Genomic DNA, 26,176 nt, shown 5'->3' with positions numbered 1-26,176 from the left:
TTCAAAAATTATACCGAATAGAAATAAATTGAAAAATTTTATAAAATATTGATTTTAAATAACACCAAATATTAGAAAACTAAAGTGTTTAATACTGTTTAAATATCACAATAAGTTCTTTCCAAACTTAAAAGTACTATTATCATTATCCATACTTTATTTTCTTTCAGGGGGTGTTCGAATTATTATACAAATATCAAAATTAGGTCCTAATATTTGATAACCAATTAAATAATATTTTGCACATAAATAACATATTTCTTTTGGGCTAATTTGCACCAGATGTCCAAGTTGAAAATTGATTATAAATATAATTCACTTATAATTTAGTTGGTTGATCATATTTGCTTTTCATACTGTTCATATGCATGTAATTAACCATAGTCATGTACTTGAGACCATCGTATCAATTGAACCTTATTCTATGGTTATACTTATAGATTAAAATCATCAACAAGATTGCTCATTAATATAAAAAATTTTATAAAATTTTTTTGAAATATTATTTATATTTTCATATAATTATCAATATTCAACAAAATAGATGACTTTTATTACGGATATTTATGAACATTTGAAACATTCGTAAATATTTTGACACGTGAATATAAAATTAGATATTTATATCGAACTTCATGGTAATTGGTTATATTAATGAGTATACGGATGTATCGACAAATATTTAATTTCATAATTATGATTATAAATTTGTAAAAAAATAAAGTAATTGTTGAAAAATAATATAACAAAATTGAAAAATGTCCCTCCATTGAAAGGGACAAATTTTGAGATTTAAATAGATTGCATTTTTTTAGGTTCGATGTTAATATTATCTAAGAGTTTGTCCTTTATAAATTTTAAGTTTATATAATAAAAAGAAGTTTGCCTCTCATAAGTTTCAAGTTCAAATCAAACTAAGATTATACTGTTGATTTTTAAAAGGTTGAGATATTTATTAACTATTGAATTATATGTATTTTTAAATTAAATATTTATATTTTTATCATACTTAATTAAGTTTTTTCTTGTTAATTTGATTTTTTTATTTTATTCAATTAAATTCTTATATCATAATAAAAATATAATAAATATTATTTATATATATGTAAAATTTGACATGATATATTAACAAAACCCGAATTGATGGGATGGAATTTATTATGATGTGACTTGTCTGTTTACTTAAAAAAATTATGACTTAATATCTTTTTTTTTATTTTGTACAATTAAAAAAATTATTTACCTAAACTCCATGCAATGAGAAGTTGGCCTAGATAGGATTCTAGTCTTGAACGTTCAAGCTCAATATCATTACTATCGAAATTATATATATTGATATATTAAAATTAATATATAAAATAAATGTTATATTTTTTTACTATAATTAACAAATAACATATATATATAAAATACTAAAATGATTATCACCCACATCGAATTAGTCCTCCAACTACACTCTTGGCCTAATTTGACTTCATCAACTAGCAAAATGCCTTGCACTTGGCAATGAGCAGTGCAAGTTTTTTTTTAATATTAAATAATTAAAATTTCCTATTCATTTTTATTAAATTATTTTAAATCACAATTTTTTATAAAACTATTGAGAAAACAAGATAGAATTAAAAAAAAAGAAAATAGTAAAAAATAATAAGAGTGAGTTATAATTAGAAACTGTTTGTGGGCTGAGTTGGGTATAGTTCAGTCTAGCAAGCCTAAGCCCAGTTCAACTTGCTCATTTAACTAATATTTAATTGTTAAAATAAAATTGTATATTAATATTTTAAAATTAAAATTAAATAAAAATATATTATTTATTAATAAAATAACTTAATTGGGTCAATCCAAATTGATCCCAAACCTCAAATTCTGTAGTTATCCCTTTCTCATGCAACATTCCCAGATGCAGCAATCCCCTTGGTAGGATCTGGGCAAGGAAGCAAAGTAAAAATCATTCCAAAAAATAAAAACAGAGACTTTTGCTCCCAATATCACATAATCCAATGATGTGAAGCTAAAATTTCTCTAATCCCTTTAAAATCACCGTCCATTAAAATTTAATCTTATAACTTTTAAAAGAATTAAAAACACCAAGATAAAAAATAACACATTAAATTCAAAATAAATATCAATTCCAAATTCAATTGAGTAAAGCTTATTTATATTTCAGATCACTTATTGTAGAAGAAAGTAACATGAATGTGTAAAAAATAACAACAAAACTAAAATTTAATGAGAATTATTGAATTAGAATGACCTGGTTTAATGGATTATTAGGGAAGGAGAGAAAAAAAATATGTTTTATTTTTTGGGGAGAGAAAGGGGGTGATACAGACAAGATGGATTTTAAGGAATTTATACAGTTTTAAGAGTGAAGGAGACCTTGCACTCAAGAAAAAGAACGGTGGTTAGGCATTTTTAAAAAAGGAAGAACTGGTGGCGAAACAAATAAAAAAAATTTCCAAATTTTTTATAAAAAGTTTCCAAACAATCCAACTTATAAAAATTTATACTAAATAAAAAAATATATATCTTTACTCGATATACAGATATTTTTAATAATGTTTTAAGTGACACATGTGTAATATTTTTAAATCAAAATTATTCTTAACAAAATAAATTATAAAAAAATATATAATGCCCCGAGCGCATAGATTGCATGCTGGTCTTGAATAGTTTACATTAACAAATAACACTAAGTACAGTACATAATACTAAGATTTGTACAAAGTTAGAGAATGTAACAAAAAAGTTATCAAAGGTAATAATATATCGTGACAATTAACAAAAAATTATAACATTAATAAAAATAAACTTGTTATTCACTCAAATTTAACCGAACATAATATTTTAAATTTGAAATAGAACCAAATCAAAGTCTGATTAACCAAGTTTGGGTTCTTCAATACTCAACTTAAATTGATTTACAAACTTAATCCAGTTTAATATTTAACTAATATCTTTAAATAAACATCATATATGAATAAAAGTATATATATATTTTGTATATTTATAATTTTTAACCAAATTCAAAACCCTAGTTTGAATTTAAACTTTTAAGTTAGAATAAAGTTCACATATATTACTAATCTTATAATTCTATGTACCAATGATAAAAAATTTTATACTCAACATGTGGAATTAGATTATTGTTTTAATAGTTAATATACATACATACATATATATATATATATATATATATATATATATAAGATAATTGAATGTCCACTTACAAATAAAACTGTATTCATGCTAGGCTTTTAAAATGAAAAACGGTTCAACGAAATAGATTAAAAAAGAGGGTGAGATTTAAGGATATCAATAGATAAGGTATCTATTAATTTTGAGATATTTGAACTCGAACCTAATTAATAAATGGGATACTCAAACCCTATAATTACCTGATTATTTTTTGAATTTATTATTTTAACCCAAACCTTAATACATACCATTACTCGATAATTACTCGAACACGTTTAAAAACCCGGTTATGAAAAAAATAATTAAAATGGTCTTCATGGGTATCTAATTATTCGAAATCAAATTCGTACTTGTATTTATATGCAATAATATATTCATCTATATTTTTATATAATTTACTAATAATTAAATTTATAAAAACACACAAACAATAAAATTTAAATTTAAATAATAATAAAAAATATCAAATATCAAGTTAAATAACCAAAAATAAATATTCAAACAATTACTTAAACATTACAAGTTTAATTAACTATATGAAATTGTCCATGAAATTAAAAAAATATAACTAGGTTCCAAAACTATTAGAATCTCATAATTTCTTTTTAGCTATATATTTTATAAGTTTATATAAACAAAGAAATATAATTATAATTAATAAATTTATAATTATAATTTTTGCAACATTAACACAAAATAGAAAGTAAACATGTTTATATTTAAAGTATGTATACTAAGTGCATGTTTGACCTAATTTTTTTACACATTGTCTACTTATTAAAAGTAAAAGTTAGGCCAAATATGATCTTTAACTTAATTTTAAAAACTATTATTTTTCATAAGAGCTTCATAATAGCTTTTAAGTTAGAAAAAAATCAGGCCAAACAGGCTTTTGAAAAGTTATTAAAAAAAAGTAATTTTTTTTAAGAACAAAATTAAAAAAAAGCTCCAAAAAGAAGTTTTTTCTTTTATTCTTTTAAAAATACAAGAAATTTTTTATTTTTATTTCAAAATATCCTCATTTGTTAAAAATAATTACAATATTACTCTCTAAAAAAATACATTCTATGATAATTTTAACAAAAATTATAACTTATAAAAAAAATTTACCAAACAATTTTAACTTAATTTTAAAAATTATTATTTTTCATAAGAGCTTCATAATATCTTTTAAGTTAAAAAAAATTAAACCAAACAAACTCTAAAAATATATATAATAATTATTATATTTCTTATAAATTAACACAATAGATAAAGTATATATATTAAAAAATATTACAAGTTAATTAAAAATCATAATTTTATAAATTAATTTAATTAATAATATAAGTTTATTTTTAATTACATAAAATTAAAAATAAAATAAATTTGAGTATCGAGTATCTGAATCTGATATTGACAATAAAATTAGTATCTAAATTTTATCTGAATCTAATTATAAAATACCCTAACTTTATATAATTGGATTAGAACATATTCCTCTAACAAAATACCCATTACCGTTGCTAGTGATATCCTTGAAGACTGGCCCAAAACTTGTACACGGAGGATGGATAATTTGTTAACCTTGGGAAATCCGACCCGGAATGACCTGGCCAAGTACATAAACCCTTGAAGTTTGAACTTCAAACCCAGAAACCGAAGAAAGGAAAGGAAATGGCGGAAGACACATTGTATCTTCAACTGCACAAGCTTTCAGCAGTAAACTCAGAGGAAATACTTGACCAAATTCTAACAACTCTCTGGAAAACCCGAAGATCCGGTCTTCGCCCGCCCGACAAGTCTCGGATTCAGTCTTTCCTCTCTCTCCCTTCCCTCCCCGAACTCGACCCCGTAATTTTTTCTTTTTCCCTTCACTTTCGTTTCTTTTCCTCCGTATTTTCTCAGCAACCAAACACGCCCTCTTTCAGTCGCAATTATTACTTTTTAGTGTTTTATTCAGTTTCGATATAATTTTGACTGTTCAGTTTATCTCTTCTTCTTCTTCATTTTTTTTTTTTACTTTCCTTTCCCTTCATTTTTACCGAGAAGGAAACAGGAATCACGAGAAACCAAACCAGCTGATTTTAATTTGTGTTTTTCGTTTTCTATTTAGTTTTTCAAATATTGCTCATAAGCTAAATCGTATTTAGTTAACAATGAGTACTTAGTTAGAATGTCATACAGCCTGCATTGTATTATTCACATTTTTAATTTTTAATATTTCAAAATATCATATATTTTTATGTCTCAATGCACTTTTTCTACTTTCTAATTTCGAAAGGAAAAATAAAAAAGCAAAATAACGACCATAGGGAGTCTAAATTAGTACATACTTTATACCCAAATCGCAATGGATAAATGAATTTTTTTTTTCTGTTTGTAGTGATAATTGATATATGAATGATGACGTGTAGAAAAATGTGATGAATAGGTATTGGCATGTCTACGTTCGCTAATCAGGAAATGTGTGCATGAAAATTTCAATGGCGATGATCTTCTGAAGCTGTTTCCACCTGATTTGCCACTTGATTTGCAAAGCACTCTAATTCTGTTGTTTCAGAAATATCAAAGTCAGTGGAAGGAAGAAATATCGAAAGAACAGGTAAGTGGTAACGTCTTTCTAGTGTGTTCTACAAAATTAATGATATTGTGTCTCTGTTTGATGCTATATGAATGTGCATTGGTGGTTGAGGGTTACCATAGCACATGTTGCACATTTAGGATGTTCCGGATTCATTGTTATCCAAATTGAATTCATCCAGTTCCATTCAATGTAAATGGAGGATATTTAAGTTAAATTATTGGTGACTTGTTACCTGTCATATTGAGAAATTGTTGCCAACCAATGTTGCACCTTGAGGATGTTTATGATAGTTATTCAAATAATATTCTAACCCTTTTATTCAATGTAAATAGAGGATATATATATAAGTCGATTCATTAATGGCTTATTACTTTTCACTCACAGCCACTCAAGTCTGAGGGTGTAGCAATTTGTCTGGAAAAGTTTAGGATGGAAGCATTTTCTTTGATGGAGAAAATGGGAGTAAAATTGCCTAGCAAAGCCTTGTGATATAAATCTAATATGTTTTTTAATTACTACTTGTAAACTGTTTATAATAACTAATGAAAGCTATTTTGCTTAGTTATGTAACAGTTATTCTCTCTTTTTTTCTTCTTGGAATTTGCATTGATGTATAATTGTTTGGTTGCCATCTGTTGTTGACATTCACCTTGTCCAGCATCCACTGCAAAGGACCAGTCTTTCCTATCAGGTAAAAGCAAGCGCACCGTCATCTTTCGCACCATTGTCATCTTCTGATATTCCAACATCCTTGTGGCCTCGTCAAGATGATCCCATTACCCGCATTAATCTCAGTGATTTTGGGGCTTCTACACCAATCATTGCTGATGCTGCTGGGTCAAATGTGGCTCCCTTGTCAATACAACAGGATGATGGTCCTCCAGACAATCTGGTATATAAATATTATTATTCACTTATTTCCTCTTTATTAAATATAAATAATTAACTAGTGTTCATGTCATTGTACATTTACTTTTCAGCAACTTATTTCACTTCACCAGCTACCTCCTGGATTGCTATGTCTTTGGAATGAGGAAATTTCATGCTGCACTTTATCCCTAACAGTGTCATTAATCCTCAAGTATTCTAAATACATCACTAATTAGTAATAAAAATTTAGGGGAGGGGTGGGGAGGGGGGATGATTTTGGGTGCAAATGTTTTTCAATCTTTAAATCTGGAAGGTTAATGGAGGATTTTGGTATAATTTGCTTTGTTCAAAGGTATATTCATCTCCTTTCTCTGAAAGTTGAAACCTCTGTCACTTGCGTACACATGCAATGTAAGAATGCTGCTTCTTTTGTTATGGCAGCTGGTTTCAGTTCTCCTACTTGATAGTCTGAGCCTCTCAGGTTAGATAGTGGAAGACTTGGGCTTAATTCTTAACTGAGATTTAATTATCTTTATTCGGATATATGGTTGTCGTCATTTGGCTAATACGTAGGGTTAATTTGAGAGCGAAAGTCTGCGAATAAATAAGTGACTTTACGTAATATTTCTTTTATGTTTCATTTTGTTAAGCAATTTCTTATATGTTATGTTTTATGACTTAGTACTGTCATGAAGTGACTTATTTAATTTGGTTATAGGAAGTTCTACCCCGCCTCAAATCAATGACATGGACCATGGAGAATCTCAACTCAGCACCAGCTAATAGAGTGGCTATTATTCATCTTAAGGTATGAATATCATTCTCGACAAAAGTCATCCTGTCTCCATCTGGTAAGTTCTGAGGGCCTCCTCATCATCTTGAGTACCAGAACAGTGCCCTTTTTCTAATATCATGGGTAAACTTATAGTGAGGGACATTTTTAAATATTAAACTGCCAAAAGGAGTGATATCTCATATTCTGTCTGATATCCTATGTGCAATAAATGTCGAGTAAAAAGAAAACCAGAATTGTTAGAGGATTACCAATGCTTAGAACTTAAGAGTATCAAAAATATAATGAAAAGAAGTTCATGAAGTTGTTATTACCAGGTTAAAAAGATGCTCTGATAGTCTATCCTTTGTTCATAGCAAGTGCTTTGCTATGCCTCTCCTTCCAGCTATTCCACATCCCTGAGGAAAAAAGAAGAAAAAAAGCTTTTCCAGTGCCCTGGTTCCCACCGTTCCTCATTCCTGAATCCCTATCTCCTACTAATTATCAGCTTTAGGAAAATGTGATGTGTCAGATGATGCACCTAGTGAAGCCATAAAAGCCAATGCCACTTATCACTGCCAGATGAAGCCAGATCAAGTGAATTCTTTCATGAATTTGTCTTTCCAACTTTAGACATAATAATGCATGCTACAGGTTATAATATTGGTTAAGAAATGTTTTTGCCTGCTGGTTACCATCACTTCCTTCTGTTAAATTGTTTGATCCATATTAATTTACCCATTACTATTAGCTTCATCAGATGGGTTGGGCTTATTTTGTTACTTAGCTGAGGGGCTACCACTTTCTTGACTTTTTTCCCTGTTTTAATATGAGATGGTAAAAACCCTGTTGAATGTGCATGAATTCCTCTAAATTGACAGTTACTTTGCGGTAAGGTTATCCTTGCACTGTTTCTGTTAGAACAAAGGCCAAAACTGCAAATCCTCTGTGATTGAAAAGTACATTCTTTAGTTGATCCATGCGGCCTTTCTGCTGATGAGAGATTTGCTGTAACTTTCCAAGTTTCTCATCCATTTAAGTTTCTAGATTCTTGTTCCTGTTAATCATTGTTTTCTTGTACTGATGGGCAGCTCCAAGATTACACCAAGTCTGCTTCAGGAGAGATGGAAGTGAAGTTTCAGCTGACTAAAGACACACTGGAAGCTATATTGAGATCAATGACTTATATCAGTGAACAACTCTCAAGGATGGTAAGAATGCCTTTCTGTACCTTGATATGGAACTTAAGGTCACCAAGAAGAGTTTAGAGATTTAGGAACTCCAGTTTTGGGTGTTTAATGCGTGCCTCAAGTGCCATTGAATGCTACTTGTCATGTTTATGGTTTTAAAACCTTTTAGCTAGCCCCACTTCACTAGTTTACCACCCAAGCATAGAAATGATTGTATTTGGAAAATATGTCTTGAATTTTTGTTCATTTTACTCTCTTAATAACTGTGTTATTTGTGTATTCTTGAGAAAATGGTATACCTAGTGTGTTTATTTGTCTTCTTTGGCAGGCTGAGCCGTCCTTGGAGCCGACACAAAAAAAGCCAAAGCAATAGGACTGTGCAGTCTTAGTTTGTTTCTTTTCTCTTTCTTGTTTTATGCCAATTATCTATAGAATCATGTATAATTATCACCCAATCATGTATGCCAATTATCTAACATGTTCTCAAGAACGAGCTAGAATTCATCTTAGCATGCATGTTGTTGACTGTTGACAGTCTCAATTGCAATTCTTCCTTTCATAGATGAACTCTACTCTCTCTCTCTCCCAACATGAAGAGCATTTGGTTCTCAGGTTACCTGTACCTAATTAGATCCCTTTCCGATGTCGTTGATAAAACCACACCTCTCTCCCAGAGTTTCAAACCCAAAATCTGATAAAAAATTGTAAAATATTTGTCATCGAGGTGAAGGAAATTGATTTAAGTATATTGAATGAATTCACGTATATGATGTGAATGGGCTCTGCTTTGGAGTATGAGTTATAGATAAACCGGCCGAAATAGCACTGTTCTATTGCTTACAGTGATTCATTTGATTCTTTTTTTCTAATAAAAAAATATTGTTAGTCACATAAAAATTTAGGTAAGACTCTGAATTCCAAGCATATCCAATCTCTAAAGATAAAAGAAGTAAAGTTGGCTGCCGACCCTGGAGAATGGAAAGTGACCCCCAAATATTAGCAGCCGAAGTCGGCTGCTGTACCAAAAAGATGTGCAACAAACCTTTGCATAACACTTTATTCAACTCTGGTGCCTTTCCTATTGCTTTGTGAGTGCTGAAGCAGTCAGCTTCAAATTTACTTTTTTGGGTTCTCTTTTTGCCCGTAAAGCTCAAAACTTAAGCAATTAGTTTTGTTCATGTCCACAGTAAGAGGTCATGTTGACACTATCAGATTGTAAGCTTCATAAGCTTTGAGGCTTGGAGCAGTCTAGCTGGCATGAATCTTGTTCATCAGAAAAGAAAAATCCATTTCTTAAGAAATAAGTAGAGAGACCAAATCCTAGGATGGGGAGACAAGATAGATCTTTGCTTTGCTGAAAAGATAGAAGATCATAGACATTCTCAAAAGATTCCTTTACCAAATCTTAGAAGAAGCACACAGATCACATATTCCTCTCAACAAACGGGCAAACTGAATTTTGAGCTGGAAAAGCTGCCAGCCTGATCCCATGTTTTCCACTTTCCAGAGTCCAAAGTCCGGACCAGAATGAGTTCATTTTCTTTTTCCTGTTCTTAACCAAAACAAACATGCTTAGACAGGCAGGCACGTCTCTCTACTCATTGCAACCTTTGGTAGACAGCTTGACATGTATTTTCTAACGCAAAAAGGAAACATGTGGATTGATTCTTTCCATTGCGAGACTGATGACCAAAACCTCTTAAGATATTCATAAGACCATGACAACTTTCTTTGATGCTGATTATAAGAGTTAGGGGACCTACATGAGCAATCTGCAGGTAATTGAACTTTTTCCCTGAGAGACTGGCCTAGTAGAGGGTGAGACCAGGATCATCTCGCTCCCTCCGGGTGTGATATAAATCACGAAACAAAAAAGATACATATACATTTATAAGGAGAAATATGGAAAAATATGTGAAAACAAATGCACAAATATATTAGAATTGAACACTTCATCTCTTCTACAACCAAAATATAATTTACAAAATATTCAAGGATAAAAATCAATCGAAAACTTCAAATTGCCTCACTTGAAAGGCAGAAAAAACCAAAAAAGAAGAAAAAAATGAAATCAAACTTCAAGAAATCAAACCAAAGGTCATTCTTGAAGAAATCAAATCAATCAATCAAAAACTCAACAGAACGTGACTACCATTAATCAAAAACATGATGGTAACCAAACTAGAAAACCCAAAAACTCAACTCTGCAAAGGAGGGGGAGAAAAAGAACCATAGAAGAAAACTCAAACAGCCAAACTCTCTGCTTTACTTTCTTTCTGAACTATGTTTCATTGCTGTCATTCAGAATCACTGGAGCTTGAGCTGGAACTAGAACTTGAGTCATGAGATTTTGCCTTCTTACCTTTATGGTCGGATATGCTCAGACTTGATTTTTCAGAGGCTTCTTCATATTCATTTTTTGCTTCACCAGCAGCACTATCACTGCTTTCTTGAATACCAGATACTACATTGCTAACTTCAATCTCTTTAGTAGAAACCACATCATGCCCCTCTACTTCTGATGATCCATTCCCTAAGTCCAATGAGTGTGGCAGCTCAGTTGGATTAGATTCTGGGACTTGTTGTAAAGCACTATGTATATCCTCCAGAGATCTTGCATCGACAACAGGTAACTTTGAATTGGTATCTGCGGGATCCTGCTGATTATCAATCATACTTGGAAGAATGACTTCCACAACATCTACTCCATCATGAAGTTGCTTAAAAGCCAAATCAATATCTTCCACTGATCTGGCTTCAAGAACAGGCAGCTCCACATTGGTCTCAGTCTTTATATCTTCTGGTAACATGGCAGATTCACCATAGCCAACATGAGATAACTCTGGTAAACCAATTTCCTTGACATTAAAGTCCCCAACTGTATCCAATTCTGAAAGTATTCCTTCATCAATCTCTTTAATCTCATCAACCTCTTCACTGATATTTTCATCATCAACATGAGTGGCATATACTTCTGCTGCATAATTAAAGTGTTCTGATGCCTCTTTGGGGCCCTCACTTTCAATTTCGTTTAGGATCTTGTATTTCAAATCTTCTCGATTGATTGGCAACGTATGTTCAGGACTTTCAACAGGAAAAGAAGTCAGCTCTGAAGTTATGGAAGAGAAATTTGTTGATAGGATGTCCTTCGAATCATGAACTTCATGTACATTTACATCATCGTTGACAATGTCTACTCCCCCTCTAGACTCAGTTGCAAAGATCGATTGTTCCTGAATCAGAGTGGCCAAAGCCAGTTTCGATATCACCAATTTAAATTATTTAGGATGTATTCTTCAGAAGGATACATTTTGTGAAATGCAAGGAACAGTAGTGCCATGTCTATCAAGCGCACTAGCAGATATATAAAAGGGATGCATGTGAAAGTAACAGAAGCAAACAAATTCAACTCCTGATAAAACAGCTAGATCCAAGGAAATACTAATATATAATGCAGGAAAATTGCTTAAATACCACAGAATTTAACCAAACAATAAGAACATTTCATATCGGGTAATTCAATCACCCAGCCCAATGAAATCTTAATAGCTGTAAATAATGAGTATCACATAATCTATGTTTAGTTAGCTATTTCGACATCATTATTCAACACAAAAATAAATTTCATTGCTATCAACTTGACTCATTTCTGGTGCTGGTACATCTAACACTAAAGAGGAAGGAAAATTCTGTTGTAGATAAAGAAGGAAAAGGAAAGGAAATAAAGAAACATCGAACAAAACAAAACAAGATAAATTATCATTATACTTCTATTGAACTGTAAGCTCCCAAATATATTCATAACAGGGAGAACTTTGTTTAAAGAGGCCAAAATAAGCACTGGCATTTAATAAATGAAATAAATTATTGAAGAAAAATTTTGCAAAAGAAATAATAAGTTTGCTCTTCAAAGAAGTATGGCAATTCATCCAGGGGAAGAAATCCAAACAAATAGAAGAAATACTTGCATGACATACCTCAAGCTTATCGTGGACATCAATGGGTGGTTCATCTGAAGATTTATCAGACCAAGACAGCTGCTTCTCTGCTTCTGGTGAAGAGTTTTCTCTAGAAGGCACGTCTTGATAACTAGAGCCTGAAGGAATTTCCTCCACATCCATATCAAGGTCGAGACCAGTATCAATCTTAGAACCAGAACATAATGATTGAACTTGATCCATTTCAGGATCCTTTTTATCCTCCTCTATGACATCAGCCTCTGAAGAGTGAACTACTGGAGCCACCACTTCATGACCTGATGATTCCTCTGGTGTGGATGAACTTACATCATTGGAAGACATATGCTGGCAACTTAAAGCTGAGGAAGACAACTCTTCGCCCTTGTCATGGTCGCCATCAACATCAAGACTTGCATCAGCGTTTGATGAATACATTTGATCACATTCAGTCTGGTTGATTTCTTCCTTAGGCATAACAGTGCCCTCTACTAAGTTATCCTCTGATGAACTTGATGAATGAATTTCATCTTGCTCAAGCTGAGTGTCTTCTTTATCAACTGCATGATGATCTACAGGTTCGGCCTCTGAAGATTCGTAAGGGTGCATTGGATGCAGTTGTTCCTCTGGTGAAGAATCCAACACCTCATTAATACCTTGGTCAACCCCAAGAGTTGTCTCAGCACCAAGGCTTGATAACTCCACTTGATTCTGATTAAAGCTTTCTTCCTTAACTAGGACATCCTCCAGCAATCCCTCGTCCAAAGATGATGACCCTGCACCTGTTGAAACGTGTTCGACCTCGACCACAGGTTCAGCCACCATTGATACATTATGATCAGCAGAAGCAGAAGAAACCCCTGATGAACCAGCATGTGTAACATCATGCTCACTAATCTCTGGCAGATCCCTTGACCTTGGTTCATTTTCAATAAGCAAATTTGAGGATGCTGCATGCATCTCTTCAAAACTAGAAGTGCCCCGCTCAGTTGTTTCACCATGCCCCTCAAGTTCCTTATCAGTAGGCTCAACCAACATTGAGGGTGAACATATTTCAGATATCTCAGCTTGTGTGTCAGATGAGACTGACACAAAGGAGAGGAGCTTCTCAACTGATGAAGGACTTGAATCATAAACAGGCTCCCTATGTTGAATATCATCCACCACCCTACTTGTAAAATGGAGCTCTGACTCCTCAAATGAAGGTTGTGTAGAAATGCCAGATTCTTTAATGTCATGATCCGTGGGTTCAAAACCTGCAGATCCTTCTCTTTTGACATCGGATATCTTTTCATCTATTTCTGATAATGATGACAAACTTGCTCTACTGCTGTGATCCTCCTCAACCGGCTCTGTTCTTGGATAAATTTCGTTTGCATTGAGTTCCACATTAGTAGTTGCTCCAGCTTCAGACAAACTTGATTCCATTTCCAGCTGACTTTCTCCATCTCCCAATGTGATCTCAACCACATCATGGTGAACATCTCTATCCTCAGCTTCATCAACATCCGCAGATGATTGGCTCTCTTGTTCATCACGGACAGAAGCATGATCTCCATTCAAGATCAGTTCAGTTTCTTGAGAAACATCTTGCTCATTTGGCTTGTTGTCCTCCTCATCCACAATAGAACTCACTGATTCAGTATCAGGAACAGAACTCAACTTCGACTCACTAACTTCACTTGACTGCCTCTGGAATGAGGAAGGGCTAGCTCCTTCTGTCACTAACCGCTCTGGCACAAAATAAGGTTTCCACTTAAGCTCTTGCCGAGGAACACCCAAAGATGATGGTCCCACATTGAAGCTTTCGTGTCGTCGAAAGAAGGCTTCCCTTTGGGAAACTGTTTCCCTTTGATTAAAACCTGAAAACTCTTCTTGAAAACTGTCTCCTTTAAGATCAGGTTTTTCCTCGCTCGAGTCATAAGGAAGATCAAACGGGTTTCTTCTTGGCTGCAAAATGGATGGAGCTGACCCAGGAATAGGAGGTAACCCTAGGTCATCATGGGCATCATAAGGAAGATCAAATGGGTTACGTCTTGTTGTAGAAATTGGTGCGATGTTTAAGGGAATATCAGCACTATCTAAGTCTATTAGATTCTTCTCTGCCATCAATCTCATGTTTTTACGGGCTCTTCTCCTTGCAATAAGATTCTCCAATCGTTGGTTTCTTTCAAGCTCAGAAGTCCCCAAATCCATGAGATTCTTCTGATCATCCTCTGTCCATTTAATTGCAGATTTACTCTCATCCTCTTTATCTCCCTTTGCTCCTTCTTCCTCATCCTCATCCTCCTCCTCCTCCTCCTCATCATCATTATCTTCTTCTCCCTGGTTTTCTGACTCATCTGACTCAACACTTTCATCATTACTACTACCATGAGAGCTCTCTGAGGCAGCATCAGAACCATCATGAGACATCTGAGCAGGCTGCGGAGCTTCTGAGCCCAAAAGCGGATGCAATTCATCAAGCATCGGAATTATATCTGCCATAGAAGCATCAGGAGAGGAACTCTCAGCACCATCAGAACCAGAGTCCATAGATTCATCATCATCATCATCACAATCATCACCGTCCTCATCATCCCCAACACGCTTCCAAGATGACACCAGAGAAGCATCCAATTTATCACCCCTCAGTATATCACTGAAATCTGCTGCGAGTTTACCATTCGCCACTTTAAGATTTCTATCTCCTACTTCATCTGCCAAAAGATGTCCATCCTCTGCAGCCTTCCCTGCACTCAACACACCTTCACTTCCTAGAATCTCCTCCTGAATTTCTCTCTTCTTCTTCACCAATGTATCATTCATTGTTCCCTCCACTTCATCAACCACCCCATTCTCACAATGAATATCCCTAGAATCCAAATCCTCATCAACCAATGGCTTATAACGAACAGAACCATCATCCTCCTCAACTTCACTGACCTCATTATCAACCAAACTAACTTTCTCATCCGCATTCTCTACTATATCCCACCTCTTCCCTACATGTCTTTCTACAACAAAATGATCATCACCAACATCTCTCTCAACAACCGTATCATCCTCAGTAACCTTAGTTTTCAATGATGAAACCTCATGACTAACTTTCTCTTCTTCTTCCTTTTCATCGATTTCAGGTATGTTTGGTGACCCGAAACTCAAAAGCGTACCAAGCAAAACAGCAGTGCAAACCAAAACAGGAGATGCAGTAACCAAAACAGAAAACAACAAAGGAAATGATCTATACAAAAATATCAAAAAGCAAACCAAACCAACCAAAAATGGATGATTCCAAACCGATCTATAACATGTTTTAACTGATTTCACCATAAGTTTCCTAACAATAACTCCAAATTCCAATCTCTCAAGCCCCATCTCCCTCTCTATATATATATATAAATTTATTTCTTCTCAATTTTGCAATCTGTTTCAATAAAAAAAAATAGAAACCAATTATAAACAAAACAATTAATTGGATCCAAAGGAAACAAATTGATCACAAAATTTTAGTGTAAACTCACCTTAGAAGTATAATTAAATAAAACAGAGAGCAACCAAATGAAGAGAACCCAACACCTGAAAAGAAAAAATTAAGAGTTTTTGAGTGATGAAATTGCTAAATAAACAAAAAAGGAAGGAAATTTACATTAAAAGAAGGAATTTTTTAAGCAAAGCTGAAAATTTTCATAACACATAAAATTTAAAGCTTTCAAGCAAGAGATCAAAAACTCAACTATACCTGGAAATGTCCAGAAACCTGGATGCCTTTGAAGCTTGGGAAATTAAAACTGAAGGGAATTCTGAAAATGGGTTAAATACACAGAGATCAAAAATTAAAAAGAAAAAAAAAAGAGAGATCAAAAATGGAATCCTCTGTTTTTTCTCTTTTCTGCTCTGTTGTTCCTCCTTCTTTTTGCTTACTTTTTTGGCTTAGCAACAGCTGTGAAGTTGTAATGGGTTTGCTTCTTTTCTCAATTCAATTCTTCTGCTTTAAGAGAGAGAGAGAGAGATAGAGGAAATGGGGTGGCACAAAAGCAAGAGAAAGAAAGAGGAAGATTGAAAAAGAAGGGAAGAAAGTTCCCATTATATTCCGCTTTTGTTTTTCTTATGTTCCCTTTTCTTGTTACTACTTTCCCCTTTTTTTTTTCTCTCATTTTAATTAATTATCATGAATTTTTAATTAGATCAGAGTCCAAATTCCAATATGGTTTAGCTTTGAATTTAAAAGGAAAAATAAAGGGTTGAAGGTGGCTTATCCTTCCAATAAATGATGTAAGGTTACCTGTTAATCATGATTTATTGGTCTAAGTTGTTATGTAAATACTACTAACTTTGGCCATTGATTGGAGATCTGTTAATGATGATTTCTTCGGCATATGACTAAGAATGAAAGTGTTATTATTATTATTATTATTATATTATATTTATCTTGTATTAACATATTTTATAGCTGGTGACCACATTAAGAAAGAAATACTATACTGGTATTTTATTAGCAACGCCGGCCTTATTAAAGTATAAACTAGACCAAATGAATTATTCTAATGCAGTGTGGATTGTGCCATGATGATTACTACATCTGGTAAAGAGAATTTTATTCTTTGCTTGCTTTCTTCACAAAGTTTGCCTGTTTGGACCTCTGTTCCCATAGATTTATTGTTTGTGAAGCAGTTTTTGGGGGAAAGCTTGTACTCTTCTTTTTTTTAAAAATTTTTTATTTAAACATTTAATTTAATAATAGATGTATTCAATAAGTTAAGTTGATTTTTAATTTTCAAATAAAATAATTTTTCTCGAAGTAACATGGACATGCTCAAAAAAATTTTGAGATAATACTTACAAAAATTTTTGAATTATTTATGAAAATTGATATAAATTTTTATTTTTATTTATATTTAATTAATTTTTATATTTTATTTTGAGTCAAATAAGTTTTTATAATTACGGTTTACTAACTGTCATTAGTCAAAACATCACTTACTATTTTTATATCACATTGTGCTAAGGTGATATATTTATATGACATGATGATATGGTCACGTGACATTTTTACCTTTTACGTCAGTTTTATATCAACCATTAATTATAAAGATTTGTTTAATCCAAAATAAAAATTTAAAAATTTAATTAGATGCGATAACTTATTTAAATTTTTTTAAATAGATATTTAACGTAATCTTAAAAATAAAAATTTGATTTCAAATTCAGAAAATCAAATGTTTCCAAATATTTGAAAATCTCATAGAATCAAAATGAATCAATTTAATTATGAGTTTCAGTATTTGGATAAGTATCTAAATGATACCATATGGTTGGGAGGTGGAAATTGAATGAGCTATTTTGAAGAAGTCTTCTCTGTGATATCACACAGGATATTTTTCAAAACTTAAAATAAATAATAATTTATACAATCCCTTGAAACTCTTGATTGATTGCTCAATCATATATATATATTAAAAATTATATTCCATGTAAATGCTTCAGTTATTTAATTTGTCAACTAAGATCAAGAAATGGTATTAAATTAATGAAATAAATCTAAGTGATTAGTGGTAATGATCACATGACTTGATCATAATCTCATACTATTTTCATAAAATATAATATTAATGAAAGTGGTAAATTTTCATCAATTTCTTTATTTTATGTTCAAAAATCAACAAAATTTAAAAAAATACAGTGACAAAATTTAATGTTGATTTCTTTATTGGTTAAGTAGAAAAGAAAAGAAAAAGACTTAATTTACTTGTTTAATTATACAAATGGAAGGAGTCAATTCAGGTCCTACATCGTTGTGACTGCAAATTAGTAGTTACCTTGAACACATGGTTTATGGAATTTATTTGTGAGATTTGGTAAGAATCAATTAACTAACTAAAAATAGCTTAAGGATGAAGACAAGGTGGAATGGGACATGATTTATGGTGGAATTAAATGAACTAATTTGAAAAATATTACCTTGAGTTTCACATATAATTTAAAATCTTTTTTTTTTTTGGTTGTGAATGTTACTATTAATTAATTCAATTGAACATCAAGCAAGATTCAAAGACTTTTTAAAGCAAAAGTGAAGATAAAGAAATATGCATAAGTCTTGGTTGATGGAGGGAAAGTGCAAAGAAAATTAAGTTGTATTTAATTTGATAATATAGGGTTTAGGTACTCTATATTTGATAATGAGATGAATTCGGTAAGATTTTTAATATTTATATCGGATTCGTATAGGTTTAGAGTATCATTTTTATTTAATGCTTCGATTATTATACTTTACCAACAACTTTTGGCTCATTTAGTTTACAAAATATGCATGTATCACCACCTAAACTCACATTCTTATCATAGAAGATAGAACAGGTTCTAAAACTAAATGAAGTTGTACTTTTCAAAAAAAAAAAAAAACTAAATGAAGTTGTAAGTAGTAACACTGAAATATCTCTTAGAACAAAAAAAGGAAGAAAATGGCCTTGCATTACATACTCAAGGGAGTTGATAAACTTTTTACTTTATAGTCTCATCACTTGCAAACTTTACTTAAACTTTGGGTTTTCTTTTTCTTTTTTTTTTCTAATATGACAAAAAAATGGGGCAGAGAAGGGCACCTGCCATGTGCAAAAGAAGCACAGAAAGATAAATGGGGGACCTATTTTTTGTTTCTACTTTCTAGCAGAACTTTTCTTGAGTTCATTTTCTTCCAAAATGCAAATTATAGTACATATTGCTTTGAGATCTTTTGGCTTGTCAGCAAGCTTTAGAAAAACTTTTGCTACCTCTGATTGTCATTTTCTTGTCTAGAAGCACTTGAAATTTCAAACACTGAAGTCTACTCTTAGTCTGCATGATGACTCTTCTGTTCAATACTACTAAGAGGAAGGGAAAAAAATGGAAGATAAGGCTGCATCCATGAGTCATTCCCATCAAAACAAAATAATCTTGCATTGGAGAAATCAGTTGATATTGGTGTGAAAGTCTATTTTCCTTCACAGCTGAGGTTTGTCTGTAACTATGAAAGCTTGAGCTGTCTAATGCAATTAGTCAGTTGGATGCATAAAAGATTGAATCCAGGCAACCATCTGCATTAGATATTTGACTGCTCAAAATTTGAAAGAAGAATGATTTTAACTAGAATTCCGGATTACGTCCATGCCAACTTTGCTTATTGTACTTGTTTTGCTATTGCTGCTTCACCCACTGCAACATCTTTGCATCCGAGTGACAGCTTTCGTGTCTTCTCATCAATATGCTCCAAATTTGAAGGAGTTGCTTCATCACCAGATAATAATCCAACTTTATCTGAAGCATTAGAATAGTGGTCTAAGTCCAGTGACTCTAACTGATGTGATTTGGACAGAACTGATGATGGATAAGGTGGTGATGTACAACTAGAGTCCAGGACATTTGACTTTTTAATGTCATCCTCCTTCATCTGTTGGGCATATGCTTGATAATCAAATCCAGCAGTGTTTCTCCCACCAAATGCAACATCAAGCTTATCCAAATCAAAAACTTCTTCAATAATTTTCTGGCTCTTTGGATCATCAGAATAGACAAATTTCACTTTCTTGTATGTCTTAGGCTCAAGGAATGGCTTCACTATCTGCCACAAAGTTTCAATCCATTAAAATCATATGAACACTATGTAAACAATGAGCATATCCAAGTTCATAGATAGTGAAGGTGAGACAAAAAGGAACCACCGAAACCCAAAAAAAAAAAAAAAGGTTGTATGACAGACAAACAGATCATAGGTTTCTTAATTCTCATTGAAGTTCAAATAAGCCACTTAATGCATATATCATGCCAAATTCGATGAGCTGTAGAAAAGCAAAAGGACTACATGTTACAACATCTGAAGCAAATCCTTGTCTTTCATTTCTTGATAGGAGGACCTTAAATAAGTATCCCTAAGACTAGGGAGAGAATAAAGAACAAAGACAATAGACTGTGGAGCAACAAATTTTGGCATGTTTACAACATCTAATTGCTTTTTGGAATTTAACAAATTTAAATGGGTTATAATAGCACCCAACATAGGGCTTACCAAATTATCTTGTTTAGGCTATTACTCTGGCATCTCTCATGGACGGTCTAGCTAAGGTGTCACAAAACAGGTATCCACAAACAAATGTGAGCATAAGAATATAAAGAACAAATGCATGTGTGGATACTAGTGTCCATATCATTACAAGGTTAATATAGGGTTAGAGAAAATATACATATCAAGTCACCTGGTTGATCAAAATTACTTAGTCAAGGCAACATTCTAACTCAAAATGAGAAGATTAAATGAAGGATAAGAAAGTAATAACATACTGTCCAGAAAGATTCAAATATTTTTGGGGGATTATAGAGGATTCCTAGGCCCAGTCTCTCGGGATAGTGGTTCTGCAAGATATGAGCTGTTTCCCGAGTCACCTTAACAGATATGCTTGACATACCCCACCTTTGGAAATCAACAAGCCAAACCATCTGCTCCTGATCTTGGGTCAAATTCATTATGGCATTTTCCATGCAATAAACCAAGTATTTGATCTGCCCTGATGTTGAGTTTGTATTCTGAAAAGGGCAACTTGTCCAAACACATCATAATCGTTATGATAAAGAAAACTAGAATTGTAACATATGCAAAGCAGGATAATTCCAGCAACTGGTACCTGGAAACCAGGTCTCATGACAAGAACCGGCCTCCCAAGTTTGTCACAGTAATTAGCTCTGTAAATTTTTCCTGTCTCAGCTTCATGAGCAATATCTTCCTATAGCACAACAAAAACGTAGTCTCAGCAAGAAACTGATAAATGCAACTTACACCTGTTACTAACTTCACAACCAAGTGGGGAAGTGTAGGGCTGCCAAGAAGCACAAGCTCCCAGGTATCCATTAATTATAGTCAAACATCAGACTCCCAAAGATATTAATTTGTGAAACAAAACAAATTATCCTATAATTTCAACCCCAACCACCCAGGGGCACAGCATGGAAAGGCAATGAAATATCCATATCATGAGAACTAGAGAGGGATAGGAAGTTGAGTTAAAAACCATCTGAGCATCCCTTATACAGTAGCAAAGTAATAATTGTCAAAAGATCCAATGTGAGGCAATCAAACAGCTCAAGCAAACCACATATAATCACTAACAATAACTTAGTAATTTCTCCACTGTTTATTCTTCAGAAGTGTGTGCATTTGTGAATACTTAAGAAATCTAAAATTTAATGCAAAAAAATTCAGTTGGAAAGAACAGAATGCATACCCATCGGATCTTCTCTGGCTTGTATTGAAGTCTCCACTTCAATGTTTCTTTTAACATTTTGCTTGCCTTTTTTGTACTCCAGTTCCTTGCTCTGAGGTATCTTGATATTGATGCATCCGAACAAAGGACCGGCAGCTTGTCAGCTATTGGGCCAATTAGTTTTCTGACATCATCAATCTGGAGTGAAGGGGAGTCAATTAGTTGGAACTTCGACAGTTCAGTTTATGAGAATTTGACTTAACCTCTCGGTAGAAACTCTTATTAGATTAAATTTTTGCAAACTACCTCTTCAGCAGAAACAAAGTTTAAGATCACACTGTAAGATTATGGTTGCTATTAGGATTAGAAAAAAATTAAAAACATATTTTTTTGAAGAATTACGGTGCACTGGTTTGGTTGACGGAAACATGCAAAAGCTGAGAAGAAGTTAATAAGAATTCCACTCTATTCCTTCTTCTATGTAGTTAAGCTTATCTCTGCAACTTGATATATGCAATTCCAACTTACATCTTTCATAAAATATTGTCCCCAATATTTACATCATTATCCAGTGGGACAAGGCTTAATTTGTTGTTATATAATAATCAATATATTTGTCTTGTTTGAATATTACAATCCTGTACCCCATAACCAAACATAACAAATGCATGAAAACTAGTTCTAGTATAACATGACATTAGTTAAGTGATTTAAGTGTTACATCCTTTTGGCTTTCCATATGCTAAGAGAATGGGTTCTAATATCTGGCATTTGGATTGGAGGCAAGAAATGACATTGCAATTCAATTACAATTGTCATTTTCTACATTCCTACTGAAAATTATAATTTTATAACCTATTTTTAAATTCTTCAAATTATACCTTGTCAGCATGGGGAATTGGTATATCGAGACTCTGAAGGCTCAGAGATTCTTATAAGTAGACTTTGAGGCTCTTTCACCTCCACAAAATGAGATGCATTTTGATTTTACACTGAATTGCTTTTGACAACTAAGGGCAACAGCCTAGCATAGCCACACCTACGTAGAAGTACTACCCTGGATGTTCAATTGAAATCACTTTGGGAGATATCTAATATAACAAAGACATAAATATATCTTGATTTCAATAATCTTTTGCTTTGAGTTTTTTGCACCTCTTTCTTCAGAATAACAATTTGTTTTACCCAATTTTCATTTTCTCTGCTATAGAACCTTTAAGGCAGAGCTTATCTCTTGTCACAGTAAATCATATAGTAGACATCAACAAGCTTATAAGCTTCCATGTGATGAGAAGTGATCACGAGTTCATGACTTATACTACATAAGGAAGAAAATTTCTCATTGCTTTCCGTTCTGAACCTATGACTTAAGCTAATAACAATTCTCTATCACTTGGGTACTGAAAAATTGGATGCTTCATAGAAGACAAGCCCATGCTTATAACAACAGAGAGATAGAAGCCTTCCTCCATTCTCTTATCAATAGTTGCTAAAGGAACAAGCAAGATTTACAAAGTGATTACTCATCCAGTGACACTAATTAATCAATCAATGATTCACTTCTGAATCCAAAGTCCATTTGGTGGATTAAAGAGAAGCAAAAATAACCTTCTTGTTTGACCAAAAGAAAGAAAAAAAACCTTTCTTGTTTCAAGGATTCAGCTATTAAAAAGTACCTTTGCTTGTTGCTCTTCAGGCAACAAAGACTTGTCTTTTGCACTTCCTTTCAATTGATGCAATGACATTTTCCCAATTTAACAAAGTTGAGCAGGTTGAAATGACAGGTCGGAACCTATACAAAGAATGAACTACATATTAAAGTCAGTAGAATATGGCATTAAAAGAGCTTTCAAATCCCAAAACATATAAAAATTCATAATGGATCTCAAAACTAGGACAAGTCTATGTCATAATTAAACAATCATTAGAATCACCAAACTCTAATAGCAGATACCACAGACTAATGATGAGAAAAACCATAGAATTCTGTGTCCCAACATGCAATACAACGTTTGAAAAAGGACCATATGGTGCAGGGATTTACGCGGGAATAGGCATCCAAAACTCCATATTACTTCACAAAGTTATGAAGCTAATTCATCTTTCAGTTTGTGTGTGTCATTCAATTTAATTCTACATCATAGTACAGGTAACTAGAAAATTAATATCCAAGCAGAGTTTGAAATTTGAGCCGTGTATAAGTGTATTCCCTCCTCCATTATTCAATACATAAACTGTAATCTCATGTAATTGGAGTTCTACATTTATTTGATTATACCTCCAAAATTTATCACGCCATAAAGTCTATGATTAACATCAGCATAAGAAAGAAGAGGGGATGCTACTGTTGCTTGAGAAACCTATCAAAATTTGAAAGATTACAACCCTTTCAATTATTCAATTCCATCTGAAAATTTTTTAATCTCAAAAGTTGCAACTTCTGATATCATGAAGATCCCTTCAAACAAAGTAGAAAATTCGAAAGCATCTCACAAGAATTATATCGAATGATGTTTTGATCATAAACAAAATCATAGAAAACTAAAGGTTTTTCAAAGCAAAAATTCACCTTTGAAGCTGTTCCTCAGCAAGTTTGACTCATTTGATCAAAGAACTTGCCACCAAGAGATGATCATTTCCTGTACCCCAAAGAAAACCCACATCAAAAGAAATTCACGAAAGAAAACAACCCAAAAATGGTTGTGAATGAAATAAAATAGTCTTACACAAAAAAGAAAAACAAAACAGAAAGAAGGTGGTTGAAACAGTAGAACCAGTTGATATAAAAAGGATAAGAAAAACAGTTACGAGGATTAAAACAACAACAGCAAAAAAGACAAGGAGCTTACGTGCATGGAAAATTGTAGGAGAAGATCTGTGTCTGTTTAAAGATAAATATAAAAAGAAATGAAAAACAAATACGATAATGGGGAGAAACAAGATGGTTGCTTTGGAGTTTGAGTATTTGACCAGTTGGTGGAAGAAGGAGGGAAGGAGGTTCGGTCGGGTTGGGCCGTTATACGTGGCCTGCTGGCTCCCGCCTTACGCCCGAGTCGTTGGACCAATGGCGGCGTAGGTTTCGAGGAGGACGCACGTGTTTGAATTCCTCTTTATGTTTTAAATATCAAATATTGATCGATTGTTATTTTATGATCCAAATTAGACAATTGATTACATACATCACCAAACATCAAACGTAAATAGATAAAGTGTAATTATTTTTAAAACATTATTTAATTTAAATATAAATATATTATATTTTATTATTATTATTTAAAAAAAAACAAAACTACAATTGAAAAAAATTAAATCAATTCAAATTTGAATCTTGTACCGATTCATTTAACTATGCAAATATATATATAATTGTTATATATGATCATTATATTGAGATAATAGATAAATGCACCACTAATAAGATTTCAATAATAATGTAATTAATTTGTTTAAAGTGTAACATGTATGTATATCTTATTTTAATTATATGATATAATATGTAAATTTTTTTAAAATTATTAAAAAAATTAAATAATTTTTTATTTTTTATTATATTTAGTTAAATTTTTATATTTTTATTTTATATCAAATAAATATTTATAATTAATGATTAATTAATTAAATATCATTTATTATTTATATTATGTGACACTAGTATGTTATAGTGGATAATGATTATGTGTCACATAACTCTTTTTATTTTTTATGTCAACATCAGGTTAATATAAAATGAACAATAATATTTTAATTAATGATAATTAGTAAAAAATATTAATTATAAAAATTTATTTAATTTAAAATAAAATTATAAAAGTTTGTTTGAATGTAATGAAGAATAAAAATTTATTTAAAATTTTTTAATAATTTAGAAACTTTTAAAAAATTATACTTCATTATTGCAATAAAAATGATAATTAAATAAGATCATATACTAAAGCATATAATTATTCAAATGAATATATGATCGTTGTATTATTATCTTTAATTAATTTATTTATTATAATAATAATTATTATTATATATAATTTTGTCACAAAACACGTGTAAAACAATTAAAAAATGGCGATAATTGGAGCCAAGTCTGAGCTTAAGAGGATTTTAGTCCAAGCCTAGCTTTGTGGGCCTGAATGGGCTCCAAACATATCATAGGCTGCGGCTCCATTTACAGCAATTTAGTTGGTGCTTGCACGCCCAAACTAACTAGGCCCTTGCCCGACCAAAGTCAAAAATATTTGCAATCCAAAGATAAGGGATAACTTTTTTATTTTTTTAATGTGGGAATATTGAAATTAAATAATACAAAAAAAAGAAAATGAACACTGATCAAAATTCGAGAGAGAAAAATGCAAGCATTCAAATCAAATAAAAGAAATTAAAAAAAAAGAAAAAGGAAAAAACCGTGGAAAGAAAATTACTAT

The 26,176-nt window shown here is 32.1% G+C and overlaps 3 protein-coding genes across 3 annotated transcripts; 1 reads left to right on the top strand and 2 right to left on the bottom strand.

The window, feature by feature from the left end:
* Positions 1-4,738: 4,738 nt before the first annotated feature.
* On the top strand, positions 4,739-9,157 carry LOC18599743 (uncharacterized). The gene is made up of 6 exons (XM_007029834.3): positions 4,739-5,031; positions 5,612-5,782; positions 6,423-6,656; positions 7,353-7,442; positions 8,498-8,617; positions 8,925-9,157. Exons 1-6 carry the CDS (start codon positions 4,855-4,857, stop codon positions 8,967-8,969), a joined length of 837 nt encoding a protein of 278 aa, XP_007029896.2. The 5' UTR covers positions 4,739-4,854; the 3' UTR covers positions 8,970-9,157.
* Positions 9,158-10,511: 1,354 nt separating this feature from the next.
* Positions 10,512-16,609, bottom strand: LOC18599742 (cardiomyopathy-associated protein). The gene is made up of 4 exons (XM_088806462.1): positions 16,274-16,609; positions 16,056-16,110; positions 12,574-15,958; positions 10,512-11,829 (listed from the first exon to the last, which is right to left on the bottom strand). Exons 3-4 carry the CDS (start codon positions 15,907-15,909, stop codon positions 10,894-10,896), a joined length of 4,272 nt encoding a protein of 1,423 aa, XP_088662588.1. The 5' UTR covers positions 15,910-15,958; positions 16,056-16,110; positions 16,274-16,609; the 3' UTR covers positions 10,512-10,893.
* Positions 16,610-19,448: 2,839 nt separating this feature from the next.
* On the bottom strand, positions 19,449-24,814 carry LOC18599741 (uncharacterized). Its single transcript, XM_007029830.3, has 7 exons — positions 24,611-24,814; positions 24,331-24,400; positions 23,438-23,553; positions 21,783-21,959; positions 21,186-21,284; positions 20,845-21,087; positions 19,449-20,128 (listed from the first exon to the last, which is right to left on the bottom strand). The coding sequence occupies exons 3-7, from the start codon at positions 23,504-23,506 to the stop codon at positions 19,688-19,690; spliced, it is 1,029 nt and encodes a 342-aa protein (XP_007029892.1). The 5' UTR covers positions 23,507-23,553; positions 24,331-24,400; positions 24,611-24,814; the 3' UTR covers positions 19,449-19,687.
* Positions 24,815-26,176: the final 1,362 nt, after the last annotated feature.

The sequence above is a fragment of the Theobroma cacao genome, chromosome 5 (genome assembly GCF_053813885.1).
Source record: "Theobroma cacao isolate CCN51 chromosome 5, ASM5381388v1, whole genome shotgun sequence".
NCBI lineage: Eukaryota > Viridiplantae > Streptophyta > Magnoliopsida > Malvales > Malvaceae > Theobroma > Theobroma cacao.
The sequence above is the reverse complement of the archived record's forward strand: the minus strand, read 5'-3'. Positions and strand labels throughout refer to the sequence as shown.